General features: G+C 36.9%; 1 protein-coding gene across 5 annotated transcripts; it reads right to left on the bottom strand.

The window, feature by feature from the left end:
• Positions 1 to 273: 273 nt before the first annotated feature.
• LOC103703322 (phosphoinositide phosphatase SAC2-like) lies at positions 274 to 18,580 on the bottom strand. 5 transcript variants are annotated; one of them, XR_016399032.1, is made up of 16 exons: positions 17,942 to 18,507; positions 15,940 to 16,144; positions 15,674 to 15,839; positions 14,810 to 15,032; positions 11,351 to 11,427; positions 10,975 to 11,162; positions 10,797 to 10,894; positions 10,499 to 10,632; positions 10,252 to 10,380; positions 7,449 to 7,881; positions 5,337 to 5,458; positions 5,099 to 5,212; positions 3,592 to 3,786; positions 2,986 to 3,126; positions 1,953 to 2,520; positions 274 to 1,507 (listed from the first exon to the last, which is right to left on the bottom strand). XR_016399032.1 is itself a non-coding variant. In XM_008786137.6 (16 exons), exons 1-16 carry the CDS (start codon positions 18,029 to 18,031, stop codon positions 643 to 645), a joined length of 2,547 nt encoding a protein of 848 aa, XP_008784359.4. In that variant the 5' UTR covers positions 18,032 to 18,580; the 3' UTR covers positions 274 to 642. The 5 variants fall into 5 exon arrangements, 4 of the variants coding, with proteins under 4 accessions (XP_008784359.4, XP_017697351.4, XP_088570560.2 ...); XM_008786137.6 differs by having other exon boundaries at positions 274 to 762; positions 2,412 to 2,520; positions 10,252 to 10,383; positions 17,942 to 18,580; XM_017841862.5 differs by having other exon boundaries at positions 274 to 762; positions 2,412 to 2,520; positions 17,942 to 18,553.
• Positions 18,581 to 19,605: the final 1,025 nt, after the last annotated feature.

Raw genomic sequence — 19,605 nt, 5'->3', positions numbered from 1 at the left:
ATGTCCAGATTTATTTTTATTTTTTTTGGAGGGGGGAGGGATTGTGAATTAATCTCCACTCAGATATGAGAGCAAAACGTAAACATTACATCATAATCATGAAACCTAGAACTCCAGACTCTGCCTTCAGTTCATTCTCTCAATTGTTGGAAAATGTAATTGACTTGGGTTTCAGAAGGGGGAAAGCACGCCAGTAGAACATTATTTTTGCATCAAACCTGCTATTATGTATAATAGAGGGGACTTTGCACTAATCATCAACCAACACAAAAATTGAGAACAGGAAAAAATTGCTGCTGTAAATGTTGAGCTCAAGGGAGCCAAATGTAAGTGAATATTTACATGATGGCAACTTAAGGTTAAAACAAATGAAACAGAGATTCAAAAGAATTATATCTATGTACTACTCATACTTCTACCAGACTATGACCGAGGATAGCACTTTAACCAAATCAACACAATTGTACAAGGCGCAGAAGGGGGGGGGTGTATTAGGGAAGGGGGTATGTTACAAATGAATGTCTGTCCCCACCATTATGCAATTTTTCTCCTCTTTCTCAATGATGTTAAATTTTGGGGGGACAGACATCTCTGGACCTGAGGTCAGATGGGGCATCGATGAATTATCTAAAATTTTCTGCATCAATGACATAGAGCCTCTCCATTAATAACCCACTGCACGAAGCTCTCAGAAAACTCACTGAGAATATCAGAATTTTGGCCAGCTTCATACGCCATTTGCATCTCGGTTGTCTGCTTTCGCTGCAAAAAAAGCAAATGATCATACCAGAATTAGCTGAATTGCCATATCTTACAGAAACGAATTACATATTTTTTTAATAAAAATTAAATATCCTACAAAAACAATTAAATGAAATCTTGAATCTGCTTCTTCTTTTTTAAGAAAAAAAATCTGCTTCTGTTTGAAAAAAAAGAATATGCATATTCTAAAGGAATTTATGATGATACTGCACAAGAGTTCCTAAAAGTTCCCAAATTTCAAATAACACGGAAATCATCTAATTCAGAAGTTTCAAATATCAAACTATTTATGCTTGAGAACTTGTGCCATGCTTGAAATAATCATATATTTATATTCACATAAACAAATGTCAGAAAAACTTTCATGCTTAAGATTCATCACATTGGTTGTAGACTAATTAATTCACTGAAATTGTGATCTATATAAATTATGGCCACTCCAATCTCACCGGCTCGTGGTTTATGTAATCACAACTTCCAAGAAGGAAAAAGAAAATCGTTGCAGGGCCCCATGCACAATATTATCTGCCCAGTGGCTGCCAACCATCTGAACAAGTGAAAGGCGGTCTACAAGTAGTAACAATTGACTTATTTTGGTACCTTAAAAGACACCTTCATGACATGTAATTTCACTGGTCCATGCTGATACCGGTTGTCATGGATTTGCGCTGTTGTGACGGGCTTCTCTCACCCCCCCCCCCCCCCCCCCCAAACACACACACACACACACAAAAATAGGAAGATACTTTGGCCCATGGAATGCCGTACCGGCCCGTACCGGTCCGGTCCTAGACCGGTACCGGAACGGATAAAAAACCGGTATTTCCCGGTTTTTTATCCGAACCGGCCGGTACGGGTGCGTACCGGCCGGTTCGGGCCCGTACCGGCCGGTTCGGAGCCCGTACCGGCCGGTTCGGAGCCCGTACCGGCCGGTTCGGAGCCCGTACCGGCCGGTTCGGAGCCCGTACCGGCCGGTTCGGAGCCCGTACCGGCCGGTACGGGCCTCGTACCGGTGCGAACCGGCCGGTTCGCATCGGTACGATTTTTTTTTTTTTTTATAGAACCACAGCGCCGCGCGCTGTGGTTTTTGAAACCACCGGTACCGGCCGGTACGGACCGGACCGGACCGGTACCGTACCGGTCCGGCCGGCCACCGGTACGCCGACCGGTACCGGTACGGCGGACCTTGCTTTGGCCAGTCCAATTTTTGTTGTCGGATAAAGAATGCATTGGTTTTGTGGTGAGAAGGAAGCAACAACAGAAGAACCTAGAGTATGGTAATTCATCAGAGAGCATAATCCCCCCACCCGAAAAAAATGGATTTCCTAAATCACCTATTGGAAGAAACATATCATCCTGATTTTACTGGGATCGTGAGCTCCAGAGGCTTCTGATCAAACACTGTTCTCTCTCTCTCTCTCTCTATCTATCTATCTACCCATGCCTTGCCCCTTCTCATCTTAAAACTCCATGTAGGCTGCATCCAGAGGATGAAGTGTAAGGCCATCCAAACAGGACCTGTAGTTAGTTCTATCGGTAATCATTTATTTTTGCCTTCGATCATTGGGTTAAGTCATGCAAGCCTCAAAGTGCATTTGTTCAGAAGGCGAACAAATGAAATTGAAGAACTGTGGGATAGGACCACTGACCTTTATGCCCGACCCATACTCACTTAAAGGCAGTGTTGTCTCAGAAGCTATGCCATTGATGACATTTTCAGTGGAAAGATTTTCAGTTGAAAAGTTCATCACTGTGGACCTGTAAGGACATAAAAGCACTGTTAACAAATTTCAGAAGTTTCTGTAACAAGAAAAAAGGTTCAATAGGACAAACAGCTCATAAGAACGCATATGTTGGATGAAGAGAAATTTAACTTGTCTCATATATACAATACACATCTGGGAAGCTGGGGGAATGAATGAAACAATGAAGACCTAGAGACAAAATACATATTTAACGGCAGTTAAGCAAGCATAAAATCCTACAAAAGAATATAAAACAGTATCAATTAAAACGAAGGAGTTCATAAATCAAAAATTACATATATAGTTTGTATAAACTCTTCTACTTCATACTGTACCACAAAAGCGCAGCAAACAATCCATGCTTTTGCACAAAGTAAATTTATAAGAAGCTCAGATATACCCCCAACAAGTTTGCAAGAGATAATATCTAAATTGAAATTACAACCACATACTTGATAAATTCTAGCTAGAAGATCACCTTTCATAAATTTCTTCCTCGCATGAATTCCCAGAAGATGAAAGCCAATCAAGGTCCAGGAAATTTGAATCCCCATTTTCATAGAAATAACTATGCTCACTATCTGCAAAAAGCTGTCTGCGAGACATTGTAGGAGTGTGCCTGCAGCAAATAGGGAAGAATATTTAGTCTGCCAACTATAAATGAACAAACTATCAATATATACACCCAATGATGTTGGAGATGAAGTCATACAATGACGCGAAAAAAGAAAAAGAAAAGAAAAGGATAACATCTATCCTTATCCATAGGCCATAGACCAGTGTAATAAATTTAGGCATTCTAGAGATGAGTAGTTTCTTTTAGCAATGAAAAGCAACACAAGGATAAATCACTTATATATTTAGATATGCATCAACTCGATTTTTAATGTGTTTAGTGTCAATAACAGTAGTTGTACAGGTTGTCCTTGTTCATATTTTCTCTTTTTTGAAATAAAAAGGATCTCAAAATGTCATCTGTTTTATTTGCTACCATGTTTGGTTAAAATATGCCCCTGACATCAAAAATTAAATGAAATGCAAGAGCTTCTCAATGTAATAAATATCAAAAACTATGGCAGCTGACCTGGAATATGATACATCGCTTTCAGAGGTTGAAATTTCTGGTGTTGAATCAGACAGATCCTTGGCATCTCCTAGTCGATGGTTTCTGTCAGACAAAGCTGAGTTAGGGAGCTTGTTCCTACCTACATTACAGCTGAGGGGTGCATTGCTTTCATGCAGAATGTTGCCATCTGATAGGGATCGTTTGAAAAATGACCTATGGAAGAAAATATGAATGTCAGCTAAGAAAATATATGCAATTTCTTACCTCAAAAATGAATTCAATAGAGATATAAAGGTCAGCTATAAACATGAATGAAAGAGACCAAGCACTATGCAAAACATCAGCTAAAAGAACATACAAGCCTGAGATTGGTTTTTTCATACTGGAAAAACTGTAACTGCATAACCACCATATTCTCAAAAAAACAACTGTAGCTGCAGGGAGCAATTGGCATTCAATGGAAGTATAGAAGTTCTAATCCAATATGCAAATGTTATCAACAAAGTAGAAAATCATCAAGAAGGTTCAAACTTTGAAGACACAAGGCATATAGGTAGCAGATAAAAATTATGTTGTGTTGGTGTCACAACTTTGATAGATAAGCTTGATTACAACTCATGACTCAAGACAACAAAACACTATTGTCAATTAACTAAGTTATGAAGAAGCTTGATTACGAAGGATTATTTCAGATGTTTCTTAGATTGTATATCAAACAGCCTCATCAATCTCAAAGCCCATGTTTATTGCATCCCAGTCCATCAGATGAATATTTTTATACTATAGCCAAGGTCGGAGGAACCGGTACCGAGCACTGTACTGGTTCTCCGGCGGGACAACTCGGTACGAGCCGTGCCGAGCCCATACCGAGAGAGAGAGCATGCTGCCGGAGCCAGAGAGAGAGAGAGAGCGAGCGGGGGAGGGAGGGAGAAGGAGAGGCGGCGGACGCCAGTGGAGGTCGCAGCAGCCGAGGCCGGTTTCCCTGTTTCGAACAAAATAAAGGTCTGATCATAGCCTCAACTGTCACGGCCTCCGCTGCACCTCCCCCAGCGTATGCCGCCTCTCCTTCTCCTTCCCACCCCCGCTCTCTCTCTCTCTTCTCTTTCTCCCGCACCAGCAGCGTGCCATTTTTACAGTCCGAACCGTACCGGTGAGCCACCGGTACGGCTCGAAACGGACGGAACCGTCCGGTTCGGAACGATTCCGCCGACCATGACTATAGCAAAGTTAACATCATTCTGACCACAGGATGATTGTCAAATGTATGCCTTTAAAGGCAAGAAAAATATCTAATTGAATTTCTGGACTTATGAAGATGCTAGCACATCAAAAAAAATCAAAATTAGAAGAGAAAAAACACTCACTGGAGTTAACTAATAACTCTGTAACCTTTGGATGCCACCATTAAAAAGCAAAACAAAAAAAAAGAGAAGGAAGATTTTTTTTCTCATAGTAAATTGACAGAAGCAACAAGATAATTTCTGTATCATGCACCAAATCATGAGAATTGTATTATTAACAGTACCTTCCATTTTCCTCAGCAAAAGCATAACTATGTTTCCCTACATTGCAATGCTGATCAGAGTCCAGCTCCCACAGTGCTGGTTTACCCTGTTGAGGTTGGAAGTGGCCCAAGAATCTGCATCATTAGATAGCAAATCAACTATATGTACTGCAGTCCACAGAGAAACGAAATTTCATTGCCGAAGCAATAAAAAGCCATGAGATTAAGGCAAATGCACAAAGTTTTGTCATGAACCTACAAGTTTATTGCATCTTGTTTTTCAGCATCCATATAGGCATTGCTGTAATATCTTTGAAGTGTTCTAAAGAACTCTTGAGACTGAGTTGCTGCCTTCCATTGACCTCTTCTCTCAGAGAATATCTAGAAAGCATTACCAAATGCAATCAGTAGAGGGCAATTGAATGGTGGTGCATTTTCTTTTTTAAGGACTTACCTGTCAAAAGAATAAGAGATAAAGTGCATCACAAGCAAAGGGACCAGTATACCTAAGGCAAAACATAGTCAACTTTGATTTTATTAATGGTAAAAAGCACAAACAGCAATAACAGGTCTTTTAAGGACCAAGCTGAAACGGTTTGATTATGTTCCTAAACAATCAAGAAATTAAAGCACCAGCTACTTTCCAACAGCTGCAGTAATTGGTTCTTTTTACACCTTTTGAGATCTGGAAGGGCATCAAAGACCAATCATTAATCTAAACATCAGGTCCAATGATCCACTTCAACAATCCTATGACAAAGATGAGAACTTATAGGAGCTACACAGCGCTTGCCTGTCAACATTTTTCAGTCTTTTGGCATATGGCTGGTTTAGTGAGTCATGCAAAGAACACCACATCAATAAAGGCAACATCATTTTTTTCTCAGTAACTTATAGAAGGTACACACCACTCCAGTCAACATTTTTCAGCCTGTTGGCATATGGCCAGTTTAGTGAGTCATGCGAAGAAAACCACAACAACAGAAGCAACATTATTTTTTTTTCTGAGAAACTGCAATATTTAAAAAAAATATCAGGTTATACTGCAGTCTATGCAATTTCTAGCATTGTTGCAACCAAAAGGAGGCTCAACTTGGAACCATGATATCCTGTCAAGGCACTAATGGCCTGTTCCAGCATCTGGGACTAGTGTTTCCGTCAAAAATAAGTTAAATGTCGCACAAGTAAGATTGCTATTTCAATATATATATTTGGGTAACAAAACATCAATAAAATTCTTCAAACAGAATAAAATCCATATATAAAAAGTCTTGTGGAAAATAAAAATAATACATAAGCAGCCAGTCCCAAGCACTTCCAAGACAAGATTGCTCGTCTATTTAGTGTGCTAGAAGAGACTCAAGTGTTTTGTTCAGTTTAACAATAAAGCATTATTCTGTGTTGTAACACAATGTAAAGGACATCTGGAGCAACCTTCACAGAAGCTCCATTTTCAGGTATTAATTGTTTTGCTAATACATTTGGTCACACAAAAAATTTCCAGACGATCAATAGTTGCTTTTCAAGTAAATCTCCATTTCCGCAACAATTTTGGCTTCTATAGGTAAAACATAAGCCCGACATCAACCATATGACATGAGGTACAATTGCTAACAGTTCGAAACTTTGAGTGATTAAAAGATGAAAATAAAAATGATGAAAAAAGTTGTGCCAGACAGATTATTTGAAGCATAGATAAATGATCTTTTGCTTGCATTAAAAACATTGTCTGGCACTCTGGCTCAACCAAGCTATGATTCCAAAATCTTTCAAACTCAAATCAAAATTGTGACCCTCTTATGCAATACGAAAATTACAAAATATAGATTTGTTCAATATATCTTTTGTATGCCCAGAATCTAAATCATTCAGAGTAAACATCTGACAAATATCAACTAGCAAAGATTCATTTCTGCATAATTTTCATAATCACTCCCCATACTGAAAAATGGGGAATCTAAATATCTTCACATTTCCAAACGATATGCACTCAACTTCTCAAGAAATAAATCCTGAACAGGTTTAATGAATATAACTTAATATTCTTATACAGTTAGATTTGAAAATAAGGAAAAAGATCTCCGTATCCCAGCACTAAAGCACTAAATCATTGCACTGGTGACCTAGAAATCCAAGGTCATATCTTCCCCTCAAACCTCTGAATAAAATTCGTAACTTAAATCTCCAAAGAAAAAGAAAGAGGGGAGAGAACATGCAACACATATATGTATATATGTCTATGTAATATATGGTTAGAAACATTCCCTTTGAGACTATCATGTATCCACCATCCAGCTGGAACCAATGACATGAACAGCTTTTTGAAGGAGTAACAGAATAAGCAACCATAAATAACATTCTACAACTATACCTTGTGGTGAGCAGCAGAACCACCATATTGTAGAGCAAGTGTGTCTCCCATTGTCTCATAAAAGTTCATTAAATCATCAGCCAGAGGAGCATCTAGATCAATTTTGGGAACATCTATAAAGCCCAAGGCATGAAGTTGATGCCCGAGAGCAGCTAAACCACAGGCATATTGTGCAACATTAGTGCGATCCAAGCAGTCTATGCAATTTGTTCGTAGGACACCTTTTTGAAACATAGGTCGCTTAACCAAGCAGTTTTCACTACTTCCAACTCTATCCTCTGCTGTTGAATGTCCCGAGGTATCAAAGCAACAGGCATTAATTTCCTGGGATACACCTCCCGAGATACCAGCACCATTGCTGTTATGGTTTTTGTTGTTGTTGTTGCTGCTGCTATCGTGGTTATTACATGAGCAGTGACCAATATCATCCTTCCTGTAAAACATGAGAATTGACCATAAAAAATAACAAATGATCAAACAATTAAACATGTACGAAAGATACACCCTGCACTGTTTATAATTTTTCGAAGTGATGCATGTCCACATTGACTACTAAGTTCAAATTATCGATCAATATCCATAAGAGCATGCCAGCATGTCTTTATGTATACGACACCAAAATAATTTTAAGGGAAGAACATCTAAAAGTGTATCACAAATGGAGAAAAAATTCTCTTCATTAGTGAGCTGGCTAAAACTTATCCCTAATTAACAAGCCCTATCTTATCTTATGAAGTTGGTTTTACGAATCAAATAATAATTCACAATGTTTAGAAAGATTTCACGACCAGCTTTAAACTTGACATTAACCCTCTAAATTGGTGCAGAATTGTTGTCCAAGTTGACTTTGGTTGGGAAAAGGGGTTGCACATTTTGTTGAAGTTGAAAGTAACCATGTGGACAATCAGAGCAATGTATGTGATAGGAATTAGGGCTGAAAGTGGATCGGATTATATCCGACCGTATCCGTTTCCGTATCCGACTCGGGTCGGATTCGGATGCCGTATTTTTGGTCCGATCGAATTCGGATACAGATCCGGATAGCCAATTCAAAAATCTCTCGAATACAGATACGGACGCGAATACACCTAATTTTTTTTCGAATTTGGATATCCATATAACAAGAGTAAGTGAAAGAAGAAGTTTAAGTTAAGTTAAATCAGGAAACCAATTAAGTAGTTAACCAAACCTAAACTAAAAAAAACTCATATATTGAATAACCGTCACTTAAGATAGTAATCCAAATATAGAATACTCGATTCGAATAAAATCCTTCAAATCACCCCACATGCCTGAAAGGCTCAAACCTCTCATTCATCCGTTTCGTCCCCTCTTTCCTCTTCGTCGTCTTCAAGCAACTTGGGTCTTGAAGATCCCATCTACTTTCTAGTTTTCACCCAACGATTGCAAAACAGCGACAATCGTGAGACGCTTTGGAGGCACCATAGATCATGTCTACTTCGGTGACGAACAACTTTGGAGGGTATATCTTTTAAGAAATTGTTAGTTTTTATTATGGATAAATGTTTACCAAAATTATTTTTTTATTGAATCTTTCTTTTATGACCATGTCTTCATCGCTAGTTTTCATCATTGAATTTTGCTCAAATCTAATTAATATCCGACAAAGTATCCGATTTATATCCATATTCGGATAAAATATATGGATATGTTTACTATCCGATTCGTATCCATATCCATTTATAACAACTATGCATATGTTTAACATCGGATTCGTATCCGTATCCGTTTAGAACAAAAATAGATATTAATTTTGATATCCATTTAATATCAAAATCCGTATCCATATTTATTGAAAAATATGGACACAAATATGATACATCAATATCCGATCCGTATCCGATCCGTTTTCAGAAGATGCCTATTAGGAATTGAAGATGCCTGTTAGTTGTGTCAGAGTCCTATCATTAGTTAATCAAAATGGAATTGGCATGGAAAATGAGGAATTGGAATTGGCATTCCTATTCCATTATCTGGGCACAAAATGAAGGAGAAACCACAGGAAAAGAACAGTCATTCCATTCTAATATCTGATTTGGCCAGATGTATTTTATAATGACCAAGGAATGGAATCAAAATTTAATATCTTTTCTTAAATCCAAATCTTAATCAAATTGTTCTTTCAAGTTTTTACCATAATTGTTGCTAATCAATTCAAACCCAAGATATCTGTGATTCCCAACTTGTACCACAGATGCTGCTAACTAATTCATACCAAAAATTTCATGAACAATATAGGAATGGAGATGAATATTCTTCCAATCTAAGAGTGTAATTACATCTCATTTATGTAACTAAATGGCGATTTCGACATGTAATTCCATTACTTGATGCACAAACCAAATGCAGGATTGGGGCCAAAGACAGAATTTGTTTTCCACCCAGCCTTTATTCCAACATCCAAATGTGGCATTAGAGAATGAGTGTGGATCCAGAAAAATGATTGCAATTTCAAAATTTGGCCTTGATTTTGGTGATGAAACTGGAGAAGTAGGGTTTTAAGGGATCTAAGGAGAAACTTTATGGTCCACAGATATTCTTTTTCTTCAAATATGGACAATGTGTGATTTAGGGCTTATTATTAGAATAAATTCAATTGAAAAATTTAAACCATAGATAACATATCTACTTTTTACGTAACAAGAACCAAAGTCATTATCGGAATTTCATTGAAAAGAAAGATGTTATATATATATATATATATATATATATATATATATATATAGTGCATGACAGAAGGTATCATGGAAAAAGAGAAAACATATAAGAATAAAATACTCACAAAGGTATAGGCAATTTTAGAGCACCCTCAAGCCTTAAAGCTGGTGTCACTTGACAGCAAAAGAAGCCTGTTAAATTCAAGGCATAAGCTGCCACTTTTCCCAACAACACAAGCACATTTGTAGCTTTGCTGCTAAAAAAAAAAAATCTAGGTTAAAACAATATCTTTAAAATAGTCATTTTCTTTAAACGAATCCAGTTCTATGTTATAATCTTAAACAAAATGATAAATGGAAGATGACAGATACCTCCGAGAATGTTTATGAAGATCCCAATGTAAGAATCTCAAACGATTTTCCTCTGCAAGATCTTTATTTATAGCATCAATTGCATTAGCAAATTCTGCTCGAAGTATAGATTCTCGAGGTCTCTTCTCGCATGACTGTGACGAAAGAAAAAAGAAAGAACCATTGAGTTTCTTCTTTTTTGTTGCCAGGTGGGGGTGGGGGTGCGGGGGGGCATAAGGGTTTGACAATTAGGTCCATATTGAAATGCATGTATCTTACAAAGTAAGAAATTATTACAAACATTTAGCTTGAGGCCTACCTTGATCAGGTTCAAAATAATGATTGGGTTTCCATATCGTTTTACCAAATTCTCGAAATGAAGCCGAGTAGCTTCATAATTTTTGTCCTTTTTGTGCACTAAAAAAAGGTAAGAACAAATCAGATAGGATATCATAATCTTATCTTGGACACCTTACTGCAGCATATTCAAAACTTACAGATAATATCAGGCTTAAGGTTCAGTCGCGAGGTTTCCTGGGACCAAAAAAGGGGTATGGAACCCCTATTCTGGACAACAGAACAGATTTCTGTTGGAATTCCTCCAGGAGTGTCTTCAAACACTATTTGTTCTGTCTCAACATCATTTGCCACTCTACCTTTCTCATTAACACCACGCTTGAGGTACCTGGTCAAATGGAACATAAATGTTAGATGGTTAACAAAGACTGTGGATCTATGGATAACAATGAAAATAGTACTTAGAGTATGTGATAATAAACCGGCCTCATATAAACACTTGAGTCAACTTAACCAGGCCCATGTCAGAAATTGAACAAATGACAAAACTAATCTGAACACATAGCAGATAATAACCTGGTGCCAGCATAATGTCGTGAACGCCTAGCAATGAGTGTCAACCTGAAATTCTTTCCAGATATTGAGAGTTTGGCCTGAATTTACAAGACAAAGCTGTCAATATTCTCTAGCAAAATAAGATCTAATAGTAAAACATAACAAGTTGACCAAGAACTAAAGCAAAAGCCTCAAAAATTTAACTCTGTAATATAAGGAATATGGATATAGTGACACATATTTATAAACACATTCCGCATGGACACATGAAAATGCAATATCTTGGTGTTATTAACATCTTTTGACCATCACCTCAACAAGGAGACTTGAGTTCATGAATAGAGGTTAGGAAATGAATTACTGATGCAGAACTACTGCCAAGCAATTTCCAATGGGCCTGAATGGCTGAATATACCTCATGAGTCAGCTCAATGCAGAACCCATAAGCATAAAGTAAAAAAGTGGAACCTCAGGGAAATAATTAAAAGAAAATTAAAAATCAAAATGTGTGAGCTCTTATTTATAAACTTCTAAGGTTGTGAACTATGTTAAAGAAACACAATAGAAGCAAAATAAGTAGACTGACATAAAATAGTAAGGCAACCAGGCAAGATATGCTGAACCGATACCGGAAGCCATACCGGTCGGCGACCAAACCGGTTTAGCATGTTTGGTACCATCTCGGTACCGGGCCCGTACCGAGAGAGCCTAGTCGAAGCCGAAGAAAGAGAAGAGAAACAACAAGCAAGCGGGGGAGGGAGGGAGAAAGAGAGGCCGCAGACTCCCGCGGAGAGCTGCGGAGGCGTGGCGGAGGCCGCAGGGGTGCGGCGGAGACGAGGCCACAGCCGCGGAAAAAAATTTGAAATTTTTTAATAAAAGTCGGCAAAACATTTGCCGACTTCATTTAAAAATTTCAAATTTTAAAAATTTAAAATTTTTTAAGTACAATCGGCAAGTAATTTGCCGACTTCACTTAAAAATTTTCAAATTTTTTTCTGCAGCCGCGGCCTCCGCCGCCCCCCGCATGTCCGCGACGGCTGTTGCTCCCTCTGTCCCCCCGCTCGCTCGCTGTTTCTCCTTTTCTTCCCCAACTCCGGCGCGAACCAGTTTTCATAGCGGAACCGTACCAGTAAGCCACTGGATCGGTCCGGTGCGGGCCAGTTCGGCATACCGTGCAACCAAAAAATACTTAAAATTACGAACATATCCCTTGTAAGTTGCAGGTTGACCATAAGTAACTTGGTGTCAAATGCCCAAGACTATAACCAAAAGACATAATATCCTATAGAAAACTACTTCAACTCCTTTAAGAATCCATGCAAAGAACAAAGGTCGAGCAGTTCAAATCCTTTCCCTGAGTCACGTCAAAATACAAGATCTGCTTTTCCCACATGCTTCCTACATCCATGCAAATGACCATGAGTACCTTAACTGCAAGATGTTTCTACTTGGTCAAAACAACAGCTTCTAGAGCCTTCCGAGCTCGCTTACTCTCATATTACAGGAATTACTATCATGAATCCATCCTATTTCCCTCTAGGAGCCTAGATATCAATTACTTAGAAAATCAAACATTGACGATCTTTAAGAAGACCCATCAAGTATAATAGTAGTTTGCTCATGCTTCTTTAGTACTTCCAGTTGCTCTAATTTTCTAACAGTTTCAATTTCCAGTTCTTATAAAAGGATTAAAAGACTAAACATCAGTCAACACAGAAAACTTCTTCTAATTTTTTATAGCTAGTCAATTTCTTACAGATAGTCAATTAGTTAGTCATTTTTTTATGGCTAGTCAATTAGCAGTGTGTGTGCGCGCGCGTGTAACAATTGAACTTAGTAAAATCCATGTTTTCATTGGAGAAGAGCTATTTTGCCCTCTCTCCCTCAGATCTTCTTAAACACCAATCTCCATAGAATACGGGTTTGAATGATGCATTTGGAGGCAGAATAACCTTAGAACATGATAATTCAATTTCATATTTCAAACTGGTGAGAAGGATTGTAAAATCCACAATCTCAAATGGTTATTTTGGTACCTGTTGTTATCAATATAAATCACAAAGCCTCGGAGCATATGATAACCTTTAGCAGTAAAGCGAGAAAGAGCGTCAGAAAATGCATTGCGGACAATTTCATTGTTATGTCCATGATGCCTAACACGTGGAACCAGCACCATTTAATGATATCTACAACCCTCATCATTCAATATAAGTTGAGGACACAAATCCCTGTGTTCTTGAATTAAGCTTGCTATATATACATTATATGTTGTTTTAGGTGATTAACGGCTGTGGATAGACCCTGTTCCCCGGTTTTACATCCAATCATATTAAGATTTCAGCATCTTTTCCTCTTATTTGTTTAATATAATATCCCCTTATTTGTTTAATCTAATTATTTCTAGGTCACATTAGCTGGAGAGTTAAATATCTTTAATATAGAACAATAAAGATGTCCATCAGCATCAACATGCATTGCCCAAATAACACAGACTAATCAAGTTTTGCATTGAAGAAACAAAAATCCTGTTGAATATTGAACATGGATCTACTTGACAGTTTAACATAATAAAAAAAGTAGCTACAACACAAAAAGGATTTCCTTAATATATCTGGAGAAGACTTTGTTGGTATCTTTTAGCAATATCATGCCTTTTAGTGTGGGTGCATGGCAATACTCAACATGCATGACATTATATCAACCATTGACAAGCATAAGAACTACGCATGTTATTTTAATCTTTCGTAGGAAATTTGAGTTGATTTTTATCTGGACAATGACAAGGGAAAAGGCTAGCAATCAACTTCTATTTGACACTGTTTTGAGGCTTTTTTCAATTTGTTTCCCCACTTCTTTTCTTTTTCTCGATAATCCACAACTCCCAAGAACATTTCATAGGTCATGCAGTCTCTACGAAGTTTTGGAGGTAACTCAAAGTCCCTGCCTAGTATTTTCTACCACTTCAACGTCAAAATTTATGTAATATGTAAATTTCACATACATCTTATCTCCAAGAATAATACAGTACATTGGATGTGTATTTATTTGTTGACATATAGTACTATCAATATGTCACATATATTGACCTAAATTAATTTGATTTGTAAAACAGAGCATTTATGCCCCATTCGAATCCAGGTATTTATTTTCAGCTATTTAACTACACAACAACGGCACCGCTCGGCATTCATCTGACATGGTTAATTAATAGAAAAACTTGTGCTTCCTCAATTTTCATGTGACTAAACATGGTTTTGCACGATATATTATCATTTCATATATTCAGCATGACTCAAAAATTATAATGATTCCATGATCTGTTACTACTGTGACCGACTTTGTTCACACATATTATACATCTACCCTGTTCTGATGAAGAACATTATAAGATACATCAAGAGGTTTTCTTTTACAAAAAGAAAATAATCAGTTATTCAATATTTCCTCTAAGCATAGTAAAATCATTTCACCAAATCTTACTTGCTTAAAGAACCCATAGACCAGCGCAACTGTCCAACGAGTATTTTTGAGAAGGCATCGTATTCCGCGTGTCAAAAACTCATTCCAAACAAACATTGTTTCATATAATATCTGCCCTGTCTGACTATCATATAAGTTCTTTTGAAGGCTACACATAATATGGTATGAGTAGCTGAAAAAGAAATCTTTTGTGAGATCCACTGCAGATAGGAGCTTCTTGTATCTGCATCATCAACAAAAACAAATATGATTGTCAACAAAGAAAATTTAATCAAAAGAACGACAGGAAAGCAGCTGCAATGGAAAAAATGATGGTTCTACAACAATAAGAATTAGAAGAAAGCCTGAATTTCATAACTTTGATATCCTGTATCAAATAAACATGTTAATCCAACATCTTGCCTCAATACATGGCCATGAGCAATCCAGCATTTTAGGCCCAAGTTACTTTAACAACATGTAGATAGAAGGAGAAATGTTAACTGTTATAAACCATTTCATTGAAAAGTTTCCATAATAACAACAGCAGATTCTTAATTGCAATAAGGGACACTATTACAACACAAGCCAAATTTGAAGAATGTTGACTCATTTAGAGAAGGGTATAACTCAAGGATGATTAATAAACGTAGGGTTTTAAAATGGAAAGTAAAAGGTTGGAGTCTCTTATTTCTTAGTAAATAAGAAACAAGTTCCTGGAGTCTATATTAGTACCAAAAACATCAACCAATAAAATTACCAACACATTATTCTTTTTAAATACAGAAAAACAACAAGCTTTAGTATAAAAATGGAATGATCACTCTCCACAGAAAGTATCGAGCACATTGTTCATTGAAATAAATGCAGAACAGATAAAATGACCTGTTCTCAATCTTAGAATTATCCATATCGGGTCGTACAGTAGAATTTGGAAGTGCAATCATTTCACTCTTGGTGACAGCATACACTGTATGGCCACATATGACACCAATTGGCCTTCTTTTGGTAATAAGCAACATGTAATATGGCCCTAGGAATTTAATAAAACCTGAAAAGGAAAAAGTGCTTCATCAAAAAAAAATCATAAGAGATACAACACACAGATACACATGCATGCATTGTAAAGGGATAAAATATAAGGAACTAACCAACAATGCCATAGCAATTGGTGACAAATCTTAGTCCACCAGTGGCTCTGTTTCCTTCATGTACTCGCCTCAATAGGTCCTGACATTCACTTTCCGAGTATGTGGTGGAGTCCTCACGGATGTTCAGCTCTGAAGACTCCAATCTATCGATCTTCAACACTTTCCACAATGTTCTACTTTTGTCTCTTCCGATCATGTAAAATTTCTATGACATAAGAGAGCAATGATAAAGTCAATCTTTTTAAAGCAAATATAACATGGTTAACAATTAGCATACGATATCGACAAAATAAATATGGGAATGCAAAAAGAATAATCACCTCCTAGAAATCTTCTTTATCTTTATAACTCTAGCATCAAAAATTTTGTTGCTAGACAACGTATATGTCTTAAGGTTCATAACAAGGTAAGCCACTATACCGAACTAGACAGTATAAGACGTACCGTACCGTATCAGTTTAGTACCGGTATGCGGTATGGAGGGCATACCAACACTCAGTACGCCAAACCGGCTTCTGTACCAAGCATTTTGACATAGTAATAAGGTGGCACTGGTACGGGGCCCGGTACCGAGACGGCGTACCTTAGTTCACGAGTATATACAAATGACAATAATAAATGAAATTTGTTGCAGCTCAAGAAATATTAAATTTTCTTGTGAACTACTTTAATTAAAGCAACCAAAATGCAATAGTGTAGCATAGCAGTAGAATCTCAAGTCCAGCTTAATCTGATGGATACATTGTTAGTAGAGATATAGCTTACATGTCAGACTAATCCTCTCCTAAACAAAAACACAAAAAAGACAAAACAACTACTAACATAACGGATTCCTGAAACTATTTCAACCGCATTGCAACGACCAAAAAGCATATATGCAGCAAATAATTATCAAAGGGACCTCCAAAATAGGGTTTTTAAGGCATTTCATAAATGCAGTAATGAAATTTATGAAATTAATAGTAAACCCACACTATTTTAGAATACTTATTTGGAAAATCTATTTTTTTTCAAACAAGTGCATGTCTGTCTAATCTTCTCCGAAGTAAACATATAAATGACAAAATGAGCACTCACATAACAAACTTCCAAAACTAAATCTCAATGGCACCATGACCACCAAAAAGCAATATATGTAAATCTCTATGGCAGCAATTAATTATCAAAAATTTATGATTCAGGGCATTTCATGATTCAGTAACAAAATTTATGACAATTAATAGTAAACTATACTATTTTGAACACTCGTTTGAAAAAACTATTTTTTTCAAACAAGTGCATGTCTGACCAATCTTCTCCCAAATAAACATATAAACAACAAAATGACTACCGATATGACAAACTTCTGAAATTATTTCAATGACACTGCAACTGTCAAAAGGCAATATACATAAATCTCAAGTGCAGCAAATAATTATCATAAACAACTCCGAACATAAGACTTGTAAGTCATTTCATAATTCGCTAAAGAAACTCATAGCAAACCTTTAGTATTTTAAAAGATTTGTTTAAAAATCCGTTTTTTGTGAAACTAAATCGGAGAATCTCGGACATCTACTTTGATATATATGAAGCACTTTTTTAAAATTTTGTTGACACGACAAAATAATAGCATGATAGTAGGGTGTATATATACCTCTCCTTAAAAGTATAAGGTACTGATCATACATTTATTGCAACGATTTTGAAAAGCATACTAGCAATATTTCTCTCGTATAAAAATTCAATTGTACTCAGACTCAGATGTGCCGGACATTTACAAAACTCAATTTTTCCCCAAAAATCAAAATTTTCAAAAAAAAAAGATTTTCTAGATTATGTACATATCAATGACGAATACAGAGTTAAAATATTTCTGGAAAAAAAAAAGAAGGGCATTCAAGCAGCAAGGGGAAAAAAAGAGTCCGCATCTTTAGGACATTGAACGGCCGGAAAAATCAAAAGCAACCAGAGTGGAGGTACGACAGAAGGAAAAGAGGACCATTTTAGGAAAAGTCCTCACCGATCGAGTCTCGTAGAGCCTAAATTTCTGGAGATAGCAGCTCCCGGCATCGGGCTTGTCGGCAATCCGAGCCCGTTCCCCGTCTGCCATCCCGTCCGGATCCCGAGCCGTAGGCTCGGGCCAGATCACTCGCACATCCAAATCCCCCCGAGATCACGACGCCGTCGCCGGCCGCCAGACCCCCAGATTCCCCCTCGGCTGCTTCAAATATAGCATCCTTCTTCCTCCTCTCGCCTCTCCGCCGTGCTCACCGTCTCCTCCCCAGTACCTTTTCTTCCATTCACAGCCCAAAAAAAATGATTTTTACATCAAAATGGAGGCCAAATGGAATCGAAAAAGCTAGCGATCTTCTGAGGAGAAGCTCTGGAGACGAACTCCCGGATCGAAATCCAAAAAAAGATAGGAACAGGAGGTGAGAAATCGAGTTTTGTTTTGGTTTTCTCTCGGTATCTCCCTTTTTTTTTTCCTTTCTTTTTCGAGAGAGAGAGAATCGTGGGAAGGGGGGGTGTGATCGTGAGAGCGAAGGAAAACCACAGGGTGGGCGACGCCTCAATCCACAAAAGCCCAACGAATTAGAGGAGAGAGGAGTAAAAAAAAACACCTTTTTTTCCCTTTCCATTTTAACACTCGTGAATTCTTATTAAAAAAAAAGAATACAATATTTGTTTAAAAGTATAAAAAAATGGAGGCAAAACAGGTTTTTGTCATCTGTGGAAGGTCCGGGAGAGGGCTTTTTTTACAGTTCGCGCGCTGCGATTCTTTTTCAGGAACATTGCACCGGGCTGAGTTCGAGTTATTCTGGTTTTAGCTCAACCAAACCCATCCCAGAATATCAAATTCCATAATTGCCTCCCATATGGACTTGATTGTAAAATAGTGATTTTTTTTAACTTTTTTTAGTTGCAATGTGAATTAGAAATGAGTCTTTCACTAATAATACCATTCATATTGAAAAGTCTTCCTTGTCATTATACTTGTTGAAATGGACATACTTGATCTACAATCACTAGAGACACATAAGCTCATTAAACAATGGGAATGATTCATGTGCAAATTATTAGTCTTGACGATGCGCACTAAGACCATGGTGCATATTGAAAAAATTAAAAAAATTGAGATGGTGGTGCATGCAAGATAATTATTTTAAGATTTTTTTGTTGCAAGTATACCCTTTAACATATATAAAATTGTATGAATATTTTCATAAAATTATTATTTACATGTATATCCTTATAAAATACTTATATATATATATATACACACACGCGCGCACGCATACCATCTAACATCGTTAAAAAATAAATGATTTAAATTTAAAATGACTGAAACACCCTTAAGATAGACGTGCAAAAGAAAAATTTTATAAGGATACACATATAAATAGCAACTTAGCAAAGATATTTATGCAATTATGCATATTTAGAAGGGTATATACTTAAAAAAATCTAATTAAAATGATGAAAATTTAGTAAAGATAATTCAAGTATTCTTAATAAAAAAAGGTGACAAAAAAAGATTAATAGTATCATATTACATGATCTCATGTTAATATCAACTATTATAGAATGAATCATGTTACTTTTACGAAAATCTCGCCTTAAAAATAAACAACAACTCAATATTTACAAATCACTAAAAAATATTTTACTGGTCTAAGCAACTAT

This window comes from Phoenix dactylifera, chromosome 18 (assembly GCF_051530095.1).
Source record: "Phoenix dactylifera cultivar Ajwa chromosome 18, Ajwa_hap1_PhDact_Kaust_v1.1, whole genome shotgun sequence".
Classification (NCBI taxonomy): domain Eukaryota; kingdom Viridiplantae; phylum Streptophyta; class Magnoliopsida; order Arecales; family Arecaceae; genus Phoenix; species Phoenix dactylifera.
This window is presented reverse-complemented; position numbering and strand designations above follow the sequence as displayed.